This window comes from Myxine glutinosa, chromosome 10 (genome assembly GCF_964187855.1).
Source record: "Myxine glutinosa chromosome 10, kmMyxGlut1.1, whole genome shotgun sequence".
Taxonomy (NCBI): domain Eukaryota; kingdom Metazoa; phylum Chordata; class Myxini; order Myxiniformes; family Myxinidae; genus Myxine; species Myxine glutinosa.
In genome coordinates this window covers 28,172,841-28,195,623 of record NC_136270.1, presented here as the reverse complement: position 1 = coordinate 28,195,623, position 22,783 = coordinate 28,172,841, and the positions used below count along the sequence as shown (strand labels likewise).

General features: G+C 43.9%; 1 protein-coding gene across 1 annotated transcript in view; it reads right to left on the bottom strand.

Annotated features, from left to right (window-relative positions):
- Nucleotides 1–22,783, bottom strand: part of LOC137434320 (histone deacetylase 5) — a 280,361-nt gene that overhangs the window by 41,197 nt on the left and 216,381 nt on the right. The window contains exon 17 of the mRNA XM_078785493.1: nt 17,446–17,501. Within this exon, the coding sequence (XP_078641619.1) occupies nt 17,446–17,501 (56 nt within the window). The remainder of the gene's footprint in view (nt 1–17,445; nt 17,502–22,783) is intronic.

The window sequence follows — 22,783 nt, the reverse complement described above, 5'->3', positions numbered from 1 at the left end:
AAACCCATTACACAGCGAATGAGACCTGACAAGTTTGGCTGAGGAAGAAAAAAAGATAGAATTAAAATACAAATTCTCACTCAGTTGGTCTGTGAAATACAGAACCACCCACGACTAAAAGCAGTGTCAGCTGCTATACTATAAACATCTGCCATATATTATCTGCATCTGCGAGATGTCATGCCATATAGTATATATATATATATACATACATGCATACATACATACATACATACATACATACATACATAGTCGCCCCACTGTTCGTGGTTCCACTATTCGCGGTTGATAAAATGCAACCTATTTCTCTTTTCGCGGCAAAGTGTCCCGTGAATTTGCGGGGGTTTTTTTTTCTATTCGCGGCTGTGTTCCGCAAATTCGCGGTTTTTCAGGGGCGCAAAAATAATAATTTCATGAGCCGCTAGCTTGACACATTTAGAAAACCCATCTTTCACCAGCCATGCATAAAGCAGCTGGACATACGCAAAAAAAACATCTACGAGCCACGAGCATGACATGCTTCTACATTCACTGCTGTGTATTTTGCGTTTTTATGGCTTTCATGGCCGCAAATTTTAGCCGCACTCTAATCGAGACCTTTGCAGGATGTTCCACCAGCTGCATAACATGTCATCCCCGTGTGTTACTGTACAGAATGAAAACACTCCACAGTATCGATTAGTGCAATTAGCTGTCTCCCTTTTCCCCATTGAAACTGGCATGGAATGCATTCACGGATTTTCATCGATATTCACAGGATTTGCCTTGCCATTTCCGGGATTATCGCCAACATTCGCGGGATTTGCCTCGCCATTTCCGTGACTCATCGACCTTGCCAATATTATTCGTTGACATTCTCGGGATTTGCCTCTCCATACATGGATTTTCGCGACTCGGGAACCTATCCTCCCTTTTTCCATTGAAACAATGCCCCGCCATTCACGGTTTCGCATTTCGCGGCATTTTCCAGGAACGTATCTCCCGCAAATAGATGCGTCTGAGGGTGTATATGTTTGTATATATATATATATATACATACACACAGTCATGTGAAAAAGTAAGTACACCCCATGTAAAGTTTTGACTTTTTCAACATATTTTAACATACAGCTATTTGATCTTCATTTCAACAACATTGATAGATAAAGGTGATATAATATAACAAATGTCATGAAACTTTTACATTTTGTAGTCCATTGTATAATTTAAATGAACATAAATGCAAATTTCGCATGTGGAAAAAGTAAGTTCACCCATACATTTATCACTACTTCAAATACCTAAAATTAGAATCAGGTGCACCAGATCACGTGCAAATGATTAGAACATCGTTAGAGAGGATCTTGGAGGAACCTGTCTTATTTAAACCTCAGACATTTAGTTTGGTTTGCTCTTTGTTGTTGAAGTGTGCGGCGCCACCATGCCTGGATCAAAAGAGCTCTCTGAGGCCTTCAGAAAGAGGGTTATAGATGCCTACGAGTCTGGGAAGGGATTTAAAAAGATCTCCAAACAATTTGAAATCAATCATTCGACTGTACGGAAGATCATCTACAAGTGGAGAAGATTCCAAACAACTGCCAACTTGTTCAGGCCAGGCCGCCCCAGCAAATTCAGCCTGAGAGCAGACCGCAATATGCTGAAAGAAGTCTCTAAGAACCCCAGAATGTCATCACGGGACCTACAGGTAGCTCTTGCCACTGTTGATGTCAAAGTGCACGAGTCTACCATTAGAAAGAGGCTGCACAAATTTGATCTACATGGGAGGTGTGCCAGGAGGAAACCTTTGTTGTCCAGAAAGAACATCAGGGCAAGAGTAAAGTTTGCCAATGAACACCTTGGCAAAGACCAGCACTTCTGGAACAATGTGCTTTGGACAGATGAGTCAAAGGTACAGCTGTTTGGCCACAGTACCAGAAGACATGTTTGGCAAAAACCAAAGACAGCATTTGACCACAAGATCCTGATACCAACTGTAAAGCATGGTGGTGGAAATATTATGGTTTGGGGCAGCTTTGCTGCATCAGGGCCTGGGCAGCTCAACATCATATAATCCACTATGATTTCTTCATTGTACCAGAGGGTGCTTGAGGATAATGTGAGGCCATCTGTCGGAAAGTTGAAGCTCAACCGAAGGTGGACCCTGCAACATGACAATGACCCTAAACATATCAGTAAATCCACCAAGGAATGGCTGAAAAGAAAGAAATGGAGGGTTCTGGAATGGCCAAGTCAAAGCCCGGATCTAAATCCCATCGAGATGTTGTGGGGGGATTTGAAACGAGCTGTGCATGCAAGAAACCCCTCAAACATCGCACAGCTGAAAGAATTCTGCATGGAGGAGTGGGCAAAAATTTCTCCCAGTCGATGTCAGAGACTGGTAGACAGTTATAAGAAACGCCTACTTGAAGTTGTTTCTGCCAAAGGGGGCAATACCACCTATTAGAGCCAGGGGTGTACTTACTTTTTCCACATGCGAAATTTGCATTTATGTTTATTTAAATTATACAATGGACGACAAAATGTAAAAGTTTCATATTTGTTTTATTATATCACCTTTATCTATCAATATTGTTGAAATGAAGATCAAATAGCTGCATGTTGGAATATGTTGAAAAAGTCAAAACTTTACATGGGGTGTACTTACTTTTTCACGTGACTGTATATATATAGAATGGTCAAGATGACTGACGTAATTTGCATAAAACAGATATGACCGAAAGAGTTCGCGCTACGTGACGTCAAACTTGACACAAATGAGTTGAAAAACATGACCTATAAATGGATAATGGGAAAGATATCGTCAAAATGACCATTCTCAAAGGTCAAGGTTCTCTCGAATTTCGTCATACCTGTCAGTCTACCACCTCCTGATCACACCTTGTTTGTCTGTTTGTTTCTCTGTATGTCTGTGAGCAGAATATCTTTAAAAGTTATGGATGGATTCGGATGAAACTACAGTAGTTGCACATGTTGGCTGCGTGACAAGGATGAACGAATTTGATTTTGGTGAAGATCCGGATACAATAATTGTTAAAGCGTTTCTTCACCGTTGAGAGATAGGGCCAAAAACGATATATAGCATGATGTCTCAAAAAGCGTGGACGGATTATGACAAATCCAGGTGGATGAGTTCGGTGGGTGACAAAAAACCAATAAGATTTTGGTTCAAGTCAAAATCCAGTTCTGGCCTATCAGTGGGATACAAAACGTAACCTGTTCAGCCTGGTGGAGGTTTGCGCTCTACCGAGTGCTGTTCTAGTTTTATAGGTGTCTGAGTTTGAAGGTTTGTTTGTTTGACCTGTATACATTCCTAAACCTCTCGATAAAATTTTATGAATTTTTTTTACACAAGGTGTGTACATTAGGGAATAGGGCGTAAAAAAATTCATAGACCTGGGGGTTCACGGTTGGACAAGGACTCAAATTTTCTGAATGAAAATGCGTACCATATAATCAACACCTGGTGAAAGCCGGTTTACAAGTCATAATAAAGTATGGTAGAAAGATCACACAAGTGGGGGATTTTTATCCGTCCAGAAGGAGGGCTTCTTTTCTCGTGTACGTAATAAATAAATTATAAGAAATCCCTAATCACCGTGGCACAAAACGGATGGAGGCCATCACACTATACACAAAACAAACACGAAACATGCCACACCAAAAGTTAATTCAGCTTGATTGCAGCTATAGGCCTCAATGTAGAGGGGAGGAAGAGATGATGGGAAATAGGAAATAAAGAAATGAGTAGGAGTGGAGCACATAAAAAAACAACTAAGGGAATGAATGTGGTAACGGAAGGGATCAGGAACCTGCAGGATTCAAACCCGCTAACCCCACTGGTCTCATTGCGTGTCATTGTGTCCTACGTCACAACAGGTTTGCAAGTTCAGAGGCGAAGTCGGAACAAGCAGATGCACTCTCAAATCAGGAAGGCAAGCAGAGCTGCTCTTGCCTAACTGAAATTGGGATGGAAGTTCACCTTTCAGCATGACAACGACTTGAAGCACACAGCCAATGCTCCACTGGAATGGCTAAGGAACAAAATGATAAACGTCGTTGAGTGGCCCAGTCAGAGCCCCGACCTAAATCCAATCAAAAATCTGTAGCATGACTTGAAGATTGCTGTTCATCAACGCTCCGCACACGTGACTGAGCTTGAACAATTTTATACAGAAGAATGAGCAAATATTGCCCAATCAAAGTGTGCAGAGTTGGTAGAGACCTATCCCCACACACTCACAGCTGGAATTGCTGTCAATGGTGCTTCCACCAAGTATTAACTCAGGGGGTTGGACACTTGTCCAATCAAAATATTCTAGTTTTGTATTTTTTATTAATTTTCTGTTACTTGTAAAATTTGTTTTTTCACTTTGAAGTTGTGGGTTAGCCTGGTGTTGGCTTAGCGGTTAGGGTGCTGGCTTGGGATCCAAGGATCCTGAGTTAGAATCCTGGTCGATCGTTGAATTAACGCCAGGGGGTTGACTCAGGCCGTCAGCCTTCCGAGGTCGGCAAATTTGGCAACAGCTTGCTGGGATGAATGTGCCGTTGTGTGCCCCAGTTTAGAATAGGTACACCGTATCCCTGCGTGTCGTAAGAGGCAACTAAAGGGTTGGCGTCAGGAAGGGCATCCGGCCATAAAAAAAACATTGCCTCAAAAAGGGAAACATGATGATTCTCATTGCGCCCGCAAGGCTAACCCCCGCATCTGATTTAATGCAATTTAATTCCAGGCTATAAGGCAACAAAAGGTGAACATTTTGAAAGGACAGAGACAAACAGGCAGATGGACAGACAGGAAGATGGACAGATAGACAGGCAGGCAGGCAGACGGACAGACAGGCAGGCAGATGGACAGGCAGACGGACAGACGGACGGAGACAGGCAGACGGACAGACAGGCAGACAGACAGACAGGCAGACGGATAGGCAGATGAACAGACAGACAGGCAGACAATCAGACAAACGAACAGACAGACATGCAGACAAACAAACAGACAGACATGCAGACAAACAAACAGACAGACATGCAGACAAAACAAAGACAGACATGCAGACAAACAGACAGAAACAGACGAACATAGAGACAAACAGACAGACAAACACAGAGATATACAGACAGACAGAGATGGACAGACAGAGACGGACAGACAGACGGACAGAGAGACGGATAGACAGAGACCGACAGACAGACAGACAGAGACAGACAGACAGAGACAGACAGACAGAGACAGACAGATGGACAGACAGACAGACAGACAGCCGGACGGACATATGGACAGACAAACAGCCGGACGGACAGACAGCCGGACGGATAGACAGCCGGACGGACAGACAGCCGGACGGACAGACAGCCGGAAGGACAGACATCCGGACGGACGGGCAGCCAGACGGACAGACAGGCGAACAGACAGGCAAACACACAGGCAAACACGCAGGCAAACACGCAGGCAAACACGCAGGCAAACAGACAGACAGGGATGAAAACATTATCCCTCCTTGCACGACACAGCTGTGCACAGGGAAAAGTGCGGTCCCACTGTGCAGTATGATCCATCCACAAATACCTTGCAGACAGGTAATTTGATGGCAAAAGAGGAACTTGTGCTAGTATGAACGCACAATGCTTATAGACAGTGGGATGTGGAGGTGGTGGGGGAGAGGTAAGATGAGGGAAGAATTAATCACATTAAAATAGTGGTGAACAAGCGTTATGCCTAGGTCCCCCGTCGTTGAAGTGATGAGTTGACAAAGTGGAAGACGCAAGGCGGCCATCTTGGATTTTGACGTGGTGACCCAATTTTCAATAGCGTTCTTCCTTATACCTGGATACACCCACACACCAGATTAGAAGTTGGTACTTCGCTTATTTTTCAAGATATTCCGCTCATAGGCCTACATGGAGACATACATAGCGGCGGCCATCTTGGATTTTGACGTGGCGACCCAATTTTCAATAGCGTTCTTCCTTATGCGTAGATACACCCACACACCAGATTAGACGTTAGTAGTTCGTTTATTTTTCACGATATTTCGCTCACAAGGTTCAGAAATATATATGGTGGCGGCCATCTTGGATTTTGACGTGGCGACCCAATTTTCAATAGCCTTCTTCCTTTTTCCGAGATACACCCACACACATTAGAAGTTGGTACTTCGCTTATTTTTCAAGATATTCCGCTCACATGGTTCAGACATACATGACGGCGGCCATCTTGGATTTTGACGTGGTGACCCAATTTTAAATAGCGTTCTTCCTTATGCTGAGATACACCCACACACCAGATTAGAAGTTGGTACTTCACTTATTTTTCAAGATATTCCGCTCACAAGGTTCAGACATACATGGCGTCAGACATACATGGCGGCGGCCATCTTTGATTTTGACGTGGGTTGCACCCACACACCAAATTTGAATTCGGTCCTTCGCTTACGCACGCACGCATGCGTGGATGGATGCACGCACGCACGCGCGGACGGACGCACGTTCGCACGCATGCACGTTCGCACGCACGGGAAAACCATAGTCCCCCTTTCGCTCCGCGGTGCGACGGGGGACAAAAAGGGAAACAACGACCTGTGGCCAGGATTAAACAATTGAAACATGTTCATTGGAGTCACATTTAAGTGTGTGTATACTGTGTGTATCCCCCCACCCTGTCCCTGCCCCCCCCCCCAAGCCTTCTCCCTCCCACAGATCTCCCGATGTCCCTGTTCTCTACTGTTGTTGTGTTTGTGTCCTTCCTCCTCTCTCCCCATCTTGTCTACCGCTCCCCTTATTTCGTGTTTTATGTGTCGGTTTGACTTTTGTGTGATTAATGTTAGCTCTTTCATGAGCCTCGATCTTGTATACAAAAAAAATAAGTAAATAAAAAAAATATCGAATTAAATAATTTGACCCCAGCACCAGTACACAGATCTACAAGTCGTTTCCTCCACACAATCCTGTTTGTTGTGCACACAAAAATCGGTATAATCATGAATCTGACAGACATGCACATCTGACATAGCACAAAAAAGAAAAAAACCATGAAAAAAAAAAAACGCCTTTGATACAATTCATGAGCATCATAATCATGGTATATAATACCACAAACCAAGAAAATACTATCCAATATGGACGATTGTCCCCCCCCCCCCCCCTTTCCCCCTACTTGTTTGCTCGAATACAACATAAAATGCATTGCTCTGTACAATCAACATCGGCCCGGATGTGGGATATTCCACAAATGCATCAACTAATTTATGATGCAAAAATCAATATTAACTTTCCCCCAAATAAATTGGTATCTCATCGATACAGGTGGGCAGTAGTTAATAAAGGGACCAGCATCAGCTTGTGCATGTGCTGGATTTCATTCGTTGAAGTAAGCATTACTGCATGGTGTGCATGCACTGAAAATGTATCACTTGTGTGTGAGTAACCTTCTGATAGCATGGCAGGAATAGACATTCATAATGCAATAATGTGTTGCTTCATGATCTCTTCTAAAGGAGCCTCTTTGCTCGCTCAAAGTGGAATTTTCATCGAAGAAAAGTTTATTTCGTCATTGGGTCATTGAAGATTAATGTTTCGAGTGCCAAGGGTCCTCAAAAGGCGGACCCTCGGTCCACATCCGACCGCAGGAATCATCAGTATGCAAGCAAATGAATCTCCTGTCAAAAGGCTTATAGTCCAAGCCATTTAGCATTTGACGGGGAAAAAACTGCAACACTACCGATCTCATTAGTATTGATTACCCTCAAGGTACCTTTATAACATACTAAAAGTATAAAGGTCTAAAAATATGGGGTGACTCTCAAATAATGCAATCAAGTTTTCTCCATTTAGCCCCATGTTAAAAGACGTACATATGCCGCATGCTATGATTATTGTCGCTCTCTGAACTTCTATTGCTTATTTTATACACTGGACCTAATCACTAGCACGATATAATAAATAAAGGATATCATACTGTACAATATTGTATATATAAGTGAAGTTTTTACTGTTTTAGTGTCTTATTTAACCACACCCCGTTTTACAAAGACTGCTCACTCCACAGCAAGCGACGGTACATCATTATTTGTTTGTGAACCATATATATCTTAGTTTTTAATCCCATCAATGACATGTATTTAGTATGTTTAGGTCTATTGGCAATAACATACAGTAATAGTATATTCAACTTTTCTATATTTGCAGGTAATCCAACCCTGAAGAATGGCGGCCAATTCATGTGTGTTCTGCAATGAATCCACCAACAACGATAATCCAGTAGTGACACTTCGTGAAAAGGGAAGTCGGACTATTAATGTTGTTAGTGACCAGCGCAGTGACCCAATACAGACTGTTCCAGGTCAAGTTGTTCATCAAGAATGCCGACGTGTATACTGCAATCCAATAAAGGTAGCACAGAGTATCAGAGATACACACAGACCAGGCCTAAGTGTATCGCTCCGATCAACAGAGGAAGCCTTCAACTTCAAAGCAGATTGCCTCTTCTGTGGTACAAAGGTGAACTTTGATAACAGGAAACAACAAGGAGATGTCCACTCTATCACATTTACAGAATGTAAAGATAGTCTTCTGCAAAAGTGCTCAACAAGGAACGATGCATGGGCCGATACTGTTCGGGCTCGACTGCTCATTGTGTGTGACCTTCCAGCGGCAGATGCCGTGTATCACCAGGTATGCAGTTCAAATTTCCGGACAGGGAAACTGATCCCTCTGAATTTTGTACATAATGAAACAGTACAGAAGAAACAGAAATTGGGTAGACGATACAAATCACCACACGAAGGCGGTCGTCCTGCTCTGGATGACAGATGTCAGGCATTTATAAAGGTGACTGAATTCCTTGAGGAAAATGACGACGAACAAAACACAATCTCTGATCTGGTGGACAAAATGGCCGAGTATCTTGCTGACTCAAATGCCGAGTCCTATTCTCAAAGATATATGAAAGACAGACTGATTGAACACTTTGGCGACAGAGTCATTGTCACAACAGTTAATGGCAAATCGAATGTTGCAACGATGAGGCAAACAGCTGACAGTGTACTTTTGGAGTTTCATGCAAACCAGTCTAAGGATCCTATGATTCAGAAGAAAATAATCCTGGAAGCTGCCGCTAAATTCATACTGGATGACATAAAGCAAGTGGAAACAGGGAATGAAACATACCCAACATCGGAAGACTTGAGTTCAAAGACGCCAGCCTCAACTTTCTTCCTGATACTCTGAAGATTTTTCTTGGAAAGATCTTGAAGGCAAAAGATGTAGAGCTGAAGATAGCTTCAATTGGTCAGGCTATAATGCAAGCTGCACGACCACGTGTCCTGATTGCTCCACTGCAAATTGCACTAGGGGTGCAGCTGCAGCACCATTTCGCCTCTCGTTTCCTTATTGATTCACTGCATGCACATGGGTACTGCAGCTCATACAAGGAAGTCACACGTTTCAACCAAAATGCAGCTGTATACCAGGGTATGGACATACCCAACCACAAGGGAGAATTTGTTCAATATGCAGCTGACAACGTCGACCACAACATTAGAACCTTAGACGGACACAACACCTTCCATGGCATGGGGATAATAGCCATGATTACCCCTGGAACAACACAAGGACATCCGATTCAGTACACTACAGGTCGCTCTAGTTGACAGAAATCCTTTCAAGTGTCATCCATCCCTCAGGAACATAATGACTGGTGTCAACGCTGGCAGTAAGGTTGATGTCGACAATGCCAAGCTCATTGGAGACAAGATCATGCACTCCATGACAAATCAGTCAGTTGTCCACTACACGTTCAAGCGCAAAGACCAAGCCACCACATTTCTGAAGGCCAGATCATCTGTGCGAGTTGGTAAAGACCAGGTACAGATAGACCCAGAACTGCTATTCCAGCGTCTCATCATCATCTCAAAATCTGCTGAAGATAAGGAAGAGATGTTTCGCTTTGAGTTATGCCCTCATCCACCTGCGCTGTTTGATGAAAAGCTGATGCTACGTGAAGCCCAGAAGTCCGTACTCGGAGATGCTATCTGGTCTAAACTTGAACCAGGTACCATAGAGTCAATCAGCGAAATCCAGTATGTCTTGGATGGTGGAAGTCTGCTGCACCGTATACCATGGCCACGTGGTTCACCAACATATCGAGAGATCTGCATGCTCCACTGTGACTATGTTACAAGAAAGTACGGAAAGGCCATCGTAATATTTGATGGATATCTTGGTCAATCAACCAAGCACATGACCCACCAGAGGCAAGCAGCAGGTAGAGGTGGACCAGAAGTGACTTTCACTGATGACATGAAGTTGACCATGAAGAAAGACATCTTCCTGGGAAACCTCAACAACAAACAGAACTTCATCAACATGTTGAGCAGATACCTCCGGCTTTCTGGATGCCAGACCCATCATTCCCAGGAAGATGCTGACCTGCTAATCGTCCAGACCGCAGTCAGTTCGGCGAACATGAGGAACACAGCCCTTATAGGAGAAGACACAGATCTGATCGTCCTACTCTGCTTCTACGCAAACCTAGAAGCACACGACTTGTTTATGTATAGTCAGGCAAAATCCACTACAAAACCAAACCACATCTGGAATGTGAAGTCCATGAAACGTCAGCTAGGTGCAGCTGTGTGTGAAAGCATCCTATTCATACACGCAGTATTGGGATGTGACACGACGTCTCGACTGTACGGCCTTGGCAAAGGAGCGTCACTGAAGAAATTCATGATGAGCACACTCTTCCAAACTCAATCCCAACAGTTCTTGGCTGAGGATGCATCACCAGATGTGGTCGAGGCTGCAGGAGAGATAGCACTCGTGTGTCTCTACAAGGGTAAACCTGATGAAAGTTTGGATTCCCTCAGGTACAAGCGGTTTTGTGAACAGGTCGCAGTCAAGACTTCGAAGATACTCCCACAGACCTTACCGCCCACATCTGCTGCAGCGAGATATCACAGCAGACGGGTGTATCTGCAAATACAGCAGTGGAAAGGAAACAACAGCCTACAACCAGTGGATTGGGGCTGGAGAATGAGCGACGGCAATCTTGTTCCTGTTATGACCGACCTCCCTCCAGCACCTCAGGATTTGTTGAATGTTATCCGGTGCAACTGTTCGACCGATTGTGGTTCCGCACGGTGTACATGCCGCAAGAACAACTTGGAGTGTTCTCCTGCTTGTGGTCAGTGCCGTGGATCTGGCTGCACCAACTCCGTCCTGGACAGTTTCAGCGACGACGATGACGAGGAAAATGATGATTAGGTAGTGGACTGTTGTTATAGACTATTACATGCAGCTGAATTAGTTAATTGTGGACATTTTTTTACTTTTAAGCGAATCCTTGACTTCCGACAGTATTTTATGAGTCAGTATTATTAGTTTCTCTATATGTGATTTTATTATGAGTTTGTTATTTTAATCAACTAAATGTGCCATAATTCTGAAACGGTCATGACAAGTGATTCATGTATTTGCATATCAGTGATCAGTATTTAGCTATTGGGAATTTTGTTTACGTGCTTATTTTTTTGTTCCATACGGGCCGTACTGGGGCTGTAACATGCTGTAATTCCTGATATTAAAAGTATAATTATATACCATGTGCTCGGAATGTATCGCAAAATGTGAACAAATCGTACTGCAAAAGGATGAAAAGGGGGGTCCATGTACCAGTGATTTTGACAGACACCCCATATTTTTAGAGCTTTAGACTTTTGATATGTTATCTGGTATATATTACTGCATACAATTTCGCACTGATATGTAGTGTTGCAGTTTTTTCCTATCTGGCCCCATATTTGGGCTAAATGGCTTTTCTTTTTCTTTTCATTTTTTCTTCTTTTTTTTCTTTTTTTTTTGTATACAAGATCGAGGCTCGTGAAAGAGCTAACATTAATCACACAAAAAGACAAACCGACACACAAAACACAAAAAACAAGGGGAGCGGTAGACAAGATGGGGAGAGAGGGGGAAGGACACAAAAGAGAGGGGGAAGGACACAAACACAACATTTGAGAGCAGGGACATCGGGAGGACTTGGGGGGAGGTGGGAGAGGATTAAAACATATGAACACTGCAAGGACTCTGGGGTGAATTATCGGGGGTAGAAAAGATCAAGGTTTTCGATGGGGGAAGATAAGAGATGGTGGTGAACAGCTGTTTTAAAGACCTGGAGGGAGGAGTGGGATTGAAGGGAGTGGGGGAGTTTGTTCCAGAGGCGGGAGAAAAGGGGAATGAAAGAGTGAAGGTGAGCAGAGAGCCTAGACTTTGGCAGTTTAACCAGAAGAGGGTTGCAGGCAGATCTTGTGCGACCTGAAGGAATATTGGGGGGACAGAGCACAGAGAGAGCTGGGGGAGCAAGGCCGGAGAGGAGTCGGTAGAAGACAGAAAGACCACCAACCTGCCTGCGGTGAGTGAGTGAAAGGCCCTCGGCGTTGACTACATCGCAGGAGATTCCAATGATTCTGAAAGCTTTGGCCTCAACAGCGTGAAGCCGAGCAAGGTGTGAGGCAGGAGCACCAGCCCAGAGGGGGGAACAGTATTCCATTGAGCTGCGGATGAAAGCCTTGTATGTGGTGAGGAGCTCAGGTGTGCCAAGGAAGGACTTCGCACGACGGAGGATGCCCAGTCGGCGACTGGCTTTGGAGGCCAGCTTGGAAATGTGGTTTTCCCAAGAAAGATCATGGCAGATAGTGAGACCCAAAAGCTTGAGCGACAGAACTTCTTGGAGAGGATTGTTGAGAAAGTAGATGGGAGGGTTGTCCAGTCGGTCCTTTCGGAGAGACATTGTAAGAGTGTGAGATTTGTCAGGATTGAAAGACATGTTCCACTTGTTTGACCAGTCTGTGATTTTGTCCAGGTCTGCAGAGAGTGAGGAGGCTGCAGACTGCCGATCTGAGGGATGAGGAATGGAGCGACAGAGAGTAGAGTCGTCAGCAAAGAGATAGAGAGGATTTTCAAGAGAGTCAGAGAGATCATTGATGAAGACCAGAAAAAGCACAGGGCCCAGAACACTACCTTGGGGAACTCCAGCCTGAACAGGAAGAGGAGATGAGAGAAACCCATTCAGGGCCACACGTTGACTACGACCAGAGAGGAAGTCCGCCAGCCATGCGTGGAGATTTCCATGGATACCAAAGGAGGAGAGTTTGGAGAGCAGAGCAGGGTGCCAGACCGTATCGAAGGCACGTGAAATGTCAAGGGAGACAGCTCTAATTTCCTGTTTGGCGTTGAGGACCTCCATCCATTGTTGAGAAAGCAGAAGCAGCATGTCCAGAGTAGAGTGACCAGGTCTGAAACCAAATTGATGATCAGAGATCAAGCCATTGGAGAAGAGGAAAGATTTAATATCTGAAGCAATGATGGATTCCATGACTTTGCTGATAATTGGGAGAAGGCTGATTGGTCTGTAGTTGCTGGGATCTGTTTTTGCACCTTTTTTGTGCAAAGCGGTGATGTTGGCTGATTTCCAAGCAGATGGCAGATGACCTTGAGCAAAAGAGAGGGTGAAGAGAACAGAATGAGGGAGTGAAAGTGCAGAAGAACATGATTTTAGGACCCGTGGGCTGATGCCGTCAGGACCAGTTGCAGAATCAGAGTCGAGGGTTGCCAGAAACTTTTCCACCTTGTCAGGAGGAAAGGACAGAGTCCAGGAGCAGCTGGGTACGACTGGGTACGGTGGGTACAGAGAGGGATGGGTTTGGGACACAAGATTTAGAGGCAAACACAGAGTTGAGGCATTCAGCTTTTTCACGTGCGGAGTCAGCCGTTAAGCCGTTTGAGGTGAGGGAGGGGATGGAGGGGGAACAAACACCAGAAACAGATTTGACCAGACGCCACCAGGATTTGGAAGAGGGAGACAGATAAGAGAGTTCGGTCTTGAGAATGGTGAGATATTGTTTCCTGGCTCTCCTGAGGGTGGACACACACTTGTTTCGGGCTTTGTGAAAGGAAATGAGATTTCCTTCCATTGGATTTGCTTTCCAGGAGACGAAAGCAAGTTGTTTCAGGGCAACAGCCTCACCACAAGATTCCGTGTACCATGGACGGGAGGAAGGGTATGACAACTGAAGACGAGATGGTATAAATCTGTGCATGAGAGAGAGGAATTTACTTTGAAAGAATTCCCAGGATGAGTTGATGTCAGAGGCGGTAGAGATGGGAGACCAGTCCAGATGATTGATGGCTGCTTGAAGACCGTGCCAGTTGGCTTGAGTGAAATGCCAGACTCGTCGACGCTGAGGAGGCTCTCTGAGAATGGTCAGAGAGATGTCCACTTTGACAAGCACATGATCAGATGAGCCGATTGGAGCAGAAGAAGAGCAGCAGACATTTTCAGGGAAGTTTGTCATAACCAAATCCAGAAGAGAAGATGCTCCGTTGACTGAGATCCGGGTCGGGAAATTGACAGATTGTGTCAGTCCCAGTGAGTCGCAGAAGTCCTTTGCTGAAGAGCCATGGCTGGTGAGAGAGGTACCCACACCCAGCCAACTGGCATGGTGACAATTGAAATCACCACATATGAGGAAGAGAGAGTTGGGATGGGTAGATAGAAGTTGGTCCATATTATCAGACAGTGAGATGTAGATGGAGTCATCGCTGATTGGTGGATGGTACAACACACATATGAACAAAAGGTGGGAGCGAAGGGGAAGCCATAGCCAAAGGTATTCCTGGGGGTGAGGTGGAGAGAGGGCAGTGGAGGGCGAGTGAGGAAGAGAGTTTTTTATAAAGATAGCAACCCCACCTCCAGGACGAGGCTCAGGTCTATCATACCGGAGGAGGGAGTAACCTGGGAGAGATACCAAGGCATCAGAGACATCATGAAGGAGGAAAGTTTCTGTTAAGCAGATAAAGTCTGGTTTGTCAGAAGCAACCTGTATGGAGAGGTCAGTCAAGTTTGAGCGAAGGCCCCGGATGTTTGAGGTCCATACCGTTAATGAAGAGGAAGGGGGAGCATCGGGTCCAGAACAGGGGGGGGGGAGGGGTAGGGTAAGATGTGGAAGAGGAGGAAGAGGTAGGGAGAGCTGTTGAAGGTGTGTCCGAGATTTCAGAATAGCTTGGAGAAAGGGAAGAATGGGGCGGACAAAAGGTTTGATGGAGATTGGGTGAGGCACAGTGAGGTGTTATTTGAGGCGGGGGAAGAGCAAGGCAGAAGTTTTGGGGAGATGAAGGTGAAAGTTGGAAGGAGGAAGAAGCAGGGAGGATGCTTTGAGGAGGAGGGGTGAGAGGGGAGTCTAGGAGGGGAGGAGCGAGGGAGAGTCTCGGAGGGGAGGGGTGTGGGGGGAGTTTAGGAGGGAGGGGAGGGAAGGGGCAAGGGGGGAGATTTGAAAGGGATGGGTGATGGGGAGGATTTGGAGGGGAGGGGTGAGATTGGATTTTGAAATGTGTACGATTCATGGGAAACGAACATTTTTTGCAAAATGAGTTTGAGACCTTCGAGTCAAAAATACGTTTGAGGACACTGGAGGAGGGATGGAGTTCTGGATAGTTTAGGGAATGTAGAAAGGAGGAACTGTAAGAGATGGTATTATATATATTTTTTGGAATGAATAGATTTGGTGAGCAAGACGAAAGCATCCTTTTGTAGGAAAAGAAGAAAAGGGTGTTATAATATATGAGAGAAAATAGTTGTTCAGGGGAGAGATTATACATTTCTAACCGCGTGATCGCGAACGAAGAACGAACGAACAAAAAGAACAAATAAACGAATAAGACCTGGGAAGGAAATAGTTTTTTTGGGGGTTTTTTTTTTTTGTTTTTTTTTTTTTCTGAGTAGAGATATTGAACAAGGAGGTACGGGGTGAACGACTGGGACGAAACAGTGAACGAAAATAATTTCAGCGCATTCGACGAATCGCTGAGTGAAAAACAAACCACAAGGTCGGAGACGGTACGGTAGTCCGAGCCTACGAGTACTAGGCCGCAGAATACTCGATACCATTAACCGACGATTGTGTATACATGTACGAAAAATTAGCACCGAAAATTTTCCAAAAGATACGCTATAGGTACATACACCGAAAGATAGATACAGTCTCGACAAAAACACGATTGAGAAATATCACTTAGCTTCGAAAGCGTGAGCGCATGGAGCAGCTTCGAAAAGACGTGCCCTCGCCGTCTTGGACTATTATTGTATGTATCAATTCACACCAAATTGATGAATGATAAACGCCACAAGGAATGAATGCAGAGGTGATCAATGTTTAGATTTTGATATATTTAACAAGGAATTCTGCACAGGAGGGGGCCATTCAGCCCATCAAGCCTTTGCCATAACAACACCAGGGTGTGTTCGATGAGCAAACAGCTTGCTTTCACTTGCCAAGCATCTTGCTTGATTCAAAGCGCTCAATCAAGCACTCCAACATAACGGAGTGCTCTGCACCACTTAACTGTTAACATGGCAGTCTCCTTGGAAACAATGCTGTCGTGGTACTCGAGCAAATGCTGCCAGGTCCATTGTGTTCAGTTATACTCGATCCTCTTGTGACAACTTCCCCAAGCAAATATATTATGTTAGCAGCGGATACAGAGTAGAAGAAGAGGAAAAGAAAGATAAATAAATGGGGAATCAGGAGGAGGAGCCCATGCCAAGCTTATCTAAGGACCATGTATTTTTACCCATTGTGCATTTTGGAGAGGGGCGATGGTTTGCAGGTTTGTAAATGTTTAATTCGGATGAATAGTAGTACTAACAAAAAAAGTATGAAATGCACGTTTCGATGTCTTTTGAGCGCAAAAATAAACATTGGCACCAAGAAGGTACTCGAAATGAAGAGCACCCAATTTTTACAAATTGCATCAACAATTTGCAGGGGCTAGATTTGCCCAGCCATCAAGATTGGCTCTGCGATTTGCACTTGCAATTGCAATTTCCCCAACACCCTGCTACCCCCACTTTTCAGTAGTGATGATGCTCCTGCTATCCAATAGTACAACCGGAGAGTCAGCTGTATTGGCATGATTAAATAAAGAAAACTAGAACGGGCACTCGGTAGAGCGCATACCTTCGCCGCAGCTACTGTTCTGTACTTGGCATGGGAGTGTAGGGAACAGAACAGTGAACAGTTTGGTGCTGATTTCATGCAAATCGGATAAGAATTGACCGAGTTATGACAAAAAACGCACATTTTGCAAGGTCGTGACCCCCCTGACCTTTGACCCGATTGCTCCCAAAATCTAATCAAATGTGTCCCGTATAATAACCAATCATCCCACCAAATTTCATGCAATTCGGTTGAATACTTTTTGAGTTATGCGAATAACATACACACACACACACACACAGACATACAAATAAATACACAGCGATCAAAACATAACCTTCCGCTTTTGCGAAGGTAACAAAAGTCAACAGACACATGGAAGTACATTTGAGGAGAGTAATCGACCACAACCGATTTCAAAAAGAACTGCAAATGGCTTGAGAATTGGATGACTTACATGGCCAGGGACTCCTCAGCATGATGACCAGGGGGCCTCACCACAGCAAATCCATTCTACCACACAGACCAACACACAAAATCAATCTTGTATTGTCATTTCACTTTTTCACCGAGTCAAAGACTCCCTGATGGCACGAGCTTCACGTGCACATGTTAATCAGCACCAACATCAGGTTTTAGATGAAAAGAGTGAGGCCATCCTCTCCTCATCAAATTCAGCAAGCACTTTTAAAGAAACAAGCCGCGTTTCCAATAATATTACGATTTAATGAGAGAGCTACCCTCAAGAGTAATACTTCTCGGATTGTTGAAAGCATGCATGTTGAAAAAACGTTTTTTTTAGCCACATTTTTAGAACCTGCCATCTTAGCGGAAGTGAAGTGGCTTGAAATTTAAATTATTATCGAGGCTACAGTTTTGAACTCATTTCCTAAAAGGACGCATTACCTTTCGAGCAACCCTCTGAAATTTGGCATTGTTTTTGTTACATAAACTTTGCCTGCCTCATTTGCTCTGGGATCAGGCCTACAAGTCCCAAGACTATTCTATTCATTCGCTCAGCTATACATTGGATTCAAAACTTTTTACTGGTACGGTAGGAGTTTATACGCCTCGTTGAACAGCAAATTACATTAACACAGCACAATCCTCAAGAGCTCCAAAGTTTTTTGGGAATAGTTCCATGCCTCCCACCCACCCTGTGAAACCCCCACCTGAGGTCTTCTCAAGCAAAATGCGCATAAGCATATGCGGTACTCCATCAAGTTAGGAAGTCTAACAGTATTAAACCAACCAGGTTTGCATGGTCACATATGAACGATGTGGTATGTCGGCTTGACGAGCTCATGAGAGTGAAACCATAGTCGACATTTCTACTGTCTTTACTTGTGACCTTTGAATCCCCGCTCTTTAAGATAGACACGAGTATGCCTTGCTGAAGCCATCGGGCCGGAGGTGAAGCGGTACGCATGCGCACACGGCATTTAATGCAGTGTTGGATTTATCGGGCCGGAAGGCTTTGTTTTGGAACGCACGCACATGCACATGAACACATTTTTACTGAACCAATAACTTTGCTATCACATTCACATTAATCGTACTTATTCAACAAGATTTGCATTCACCACTTCCTCATGTCCTAAACTTAAGTATTACACTGTTTTTATTTATCCTCTTCATTTTATTTATGTTAATATACTTAATTTTACACATTTTAATCTTAATTGCTGCCTGACATTAAAGTTATTTGGTTTCCGAAACATTTATTTTAAAAAGATCTTCCTTAGACAATGGTGCTGCTCACTAATTGCCAATCAATCACAACACGGCACCCAACTTGTTCGTCTTCGTCTTCTTTCACAGCGACAATTATTCCCACCATGTGGGGTCAGCCGGGGAGAACTACCGTGACCCATTGGAACTGGCGGGCAAAGCCTGACATTTGAAAAAGATTTGCACACATCTATAACTCGTTCAGTGTACTGGTGACAACTCGCCTACTCGTTCCGAAAGACACCATTGGATTTTTCTCATCCAATAACAACCAGTGCTTGTAGATGGGTCGTCCGATTTAACAGCATTCAGATGGATGGTGCACACATCAAGGAATAGCTCTACATGAAAAACCGTGATGACTGTTTACAGCTCGGTCAGGATTCTAACCCAGGCTTGAGGGTTCAAGGCCGAGTGTACATGCAGCAGTGCCTTCATAAAGTATTCACACCCTTTGACTTTTTTCACATTTTGTTGTGTTACAGCCTGAATTTAAAATGAATTTCATTGAGATTTTTTGGTGACTGATCTCCACATAATACCCCATAATGTCAAAGTGGAAATTATTTTTAAAATATTTTTTACAAAATAATTAAAAATGAAAAGCTGAAATGTCTTGAGTCAATAGTTATTCAACCCCTTTGCTATGACACTCCAAATTGAGCTAAGGGCGATCCAATTTCTTTTGAGATGTCTGAACAACTTTATTGGAGTCCACCTATGGATAATTCATTTGATTGGACATGAATTAGAAAGAAACACCTTCCTATATTAGGTCCCACATTTGGCAGTACACGTCAGAGCAGAGACTCTACCATGGAGACCAAGGAATTGTTTGTCAAACTCTCTGAGATATAATTGTGAGGAGGTATAGATCTGGGGAAGGGTAAAAAATAATTGAGTGTTCAAAGTTCCCAATAACACAGTGAGCACCATCATTAAGAAATGGAAAGAATATGGATCTACCCAGACTCTACCTAGAAGTGGCCATCCGACCAAACTGAGCAACCAGGCAAGAACGACCTAGATCAGGGAGGTGAACAATAACCCAATGACCACTAACAGAACTACAGAGTTCCTTGGCGAAGATGAGAGAACCTGCCAGAAGCACAACAGCCTCTGCAGCACTTCACAAATCGAGGCTTTATGGGAGAGTGGCCAGACGGAAGCCACTCCTGAGAAAAAGGCACATAATAGCACACCTGGAGTTTGCAAACAGGCACGTGAACGACTGAGCATGACCCAAAATACATATTCTGTGGTCTGATGAGATGAAAATTGAACTCTGAATGTAAAGCGCTGTGTCTGGCAGAAACCGAGCACAGAACATCACCAATTTAACATCATGCCTACCGTGAAGCATGATGGTGGCAGCATAATGCTATGGCGATGCTTTTCATGGACTGGGAGAATTTTAAAGATAGAGGAAACAATTAATGGAGCCTAATACAGGCAAATACTTGAGGAGAACCTGCTTCAGTGCAAAAGACCTGACTGCGGCAAATATTTATGTTCGAACAGGACAATGACCAAGCGTACAGTCAAAGCAACACTGGAGTTGCTTCAGAACAAGAACATGAAAGTCCTTGAGTGGCCCAGCCAAAGCCCATTCATGAATCCCATTGAAAATCTGTGGAAAGACTTGAAGATTGTCAAGTTGGATGGGGAGCATCGGTGAACAGCAGAGCTTGAGCAAATCTGCAAAGAAGAATGGGAGAAACTACCCAAATCCAGATGGGCAAGCTGATACAGATATACCCAAGAAGACTAGAAGCTGTAATCACTACCAAAGGTGCTTCTACGAAGTATGACTCAGGCGGTTGAATACTTATGTAAATTCGATATTTTTGTGTTTCATTTTTAATTGTTTTGTAAAAATTGCGAAACATTTCCACTTTGACCTAATGGAGTACAGATGCAACAAGGACGTTTATTCACTTTCATGCAGGAAAGTAAAGAGCTAAACGAATCCTTCCCAAACCAAGATCGTTTTAATAAGCTGAGCACTTTTCTTCTCCTAAAAAGGCAAATATTTACAGAATGCCTCATTCAGGCTGCACAGTAATGGCCAAAAATATGAGCAACCTTGCCTTTTTCAAATAATGCACCATTTTTTCCAGAAAATTGTTGAAATTAAAAACATCTTTTGGTATCCACATACACTACTCACAATAAGTTAGGGATATTGTAGGAATGAGTTTATTTTTTTTATAGGTGTTAGGGTTAGAGTATTGAAACCAAGAATGCTGTGTTTTTTCACACTCATTAATAACCATAGAATTTGGACCAACAACTTTTTTCAACATAATTAATACACAAAACCACACCGAAGAACCTGCCAATATCCCTAACTTATTGCGAGTAGTGTATGTATATCTTTGGTTTGCAGTGTAACAAAACAAAAAAGCTGAAAAAAATACTAAATCTGAGCTTATTCCACACAGAAATTCTAAAATGGCCTGGACAATATTATTGGCACCTTTTAGAAGTTGTTAGAATTAATTAGATTTAAAGCAGGTGATTCTCCTTTACTTTGGAATTTAACTCAACTGTGGTGAGTTGCAGGTTACTGCAATATAAAAAAAACTCATTCAACCAGTTTGAATGGAGAAAATGAGTCATTCTGCTGTTTTGTGTCACTGTGTGTACCACAATGAGCATGGAGAAAAGAAAGAAAACCAGAGAATTGTCTGAGGAGGTCAGACAAGATTGTAGCCAAGCATGGACAATCTCAAAGCTATAAGTCCATCTCCAGAGACCTTGATGTTCCTGTGTCCACCATACGCAATGTTATCAGGAAGTTTAAGGCCCATGGCACTGTAGCCAACCTCCCTGAACGTGGCTGCAAGAGTAAACTTGATCGAAGATTGCAGCAAAGGATTGTTTTAATGGTGGAGAAAGCACCTCAATCAACTGCCAAACAGATTCAAGCTGACCTTCAGACACAAGGTACGACAGTTTCAACTCACACCACCCGTCACCAACTCAATGAAAGGGGGTTCTATGGCAGGTGGACCCCAATGCTGAGAGAGAGAGACATAAGAAAGTCCTACTGGAGTTTGTAAAAACACACCTGAACAAGCCAAAATCCTTCTGTGGACAGATGAAATGAAATTAGAGCTTTTTGGTAAAGCACATCATCTCCATGTTTACAGAAAACAAGATGAGGCCTTCAAAGAAAAGGACACCTTTCCTACAGTCAAGCATGTAGGAGGTTCAGTGATGTTTTGAGGGTTCTGTGCTGCCTCTGGCAATGGGTGCCTTGAATGTGTGCATGGCATCGTGAAATCAGATTACCCAAGGCATTTTGGAGCACAATGTTCAACCGAGTATCTGAAAGTTGGGTCTCCGTCGATGTTCATGGGTCTTGCAGCAGGACAATGACCCCAAACACACTTCAAAAGGCACCCAGGAATGGTTCAAAACAAAACGCTGGACTGATCTTTTTTTTCTCCTTTTTTTGTATACAGAATCGAGGCTCGTGAAAGAAGTAACATTTATCACACAAACAAATCAAACAGACAAACAAAGTATATAAAAAGGGGAGCGGTAGACAAGATTGAGAGAGAAGGGGAAGCACACAAACACAACATTTGAGAGCAGGGACATCGGGAGATGTGTGGGAGGGAGAGGGCTTGGGGGGAGGAGGCGTGGGAAGGGGGGGGGGGGGGGAGAAGTATAAAACACAAGGACACCAAGGACTTCCAGGAAAGAAGTTGGTATTTCAAAAAAGGGGATTTGGGGTGAAATTAGCAGGGGTAGGAAAGATCAAGGTTTTGGATGGGGGAAGATAATTGATGGTGGTGAACAGCTGTTTTAAAGACCTGGAGGGAGGAGTGGGATTGAAGAGAGTGAGGGAGTTTGTTCCAGAGGCAGGAGAAAAGAGGAATGAAGGAGTGAAGGTGAGCAGAGAGTCTTGATTTTGGCAGTTTAACCATAAGAGGGTTGCAGGCAGATCTTGTGTGACCTGTCGGAATATTTGGGGGACAGAGCCCAGAGAGAGCTGGAGGAGCAAGGCCGGAGAGGAGTTGGTAGAAGACGGAAAGACCACCAACCTGCCTGCG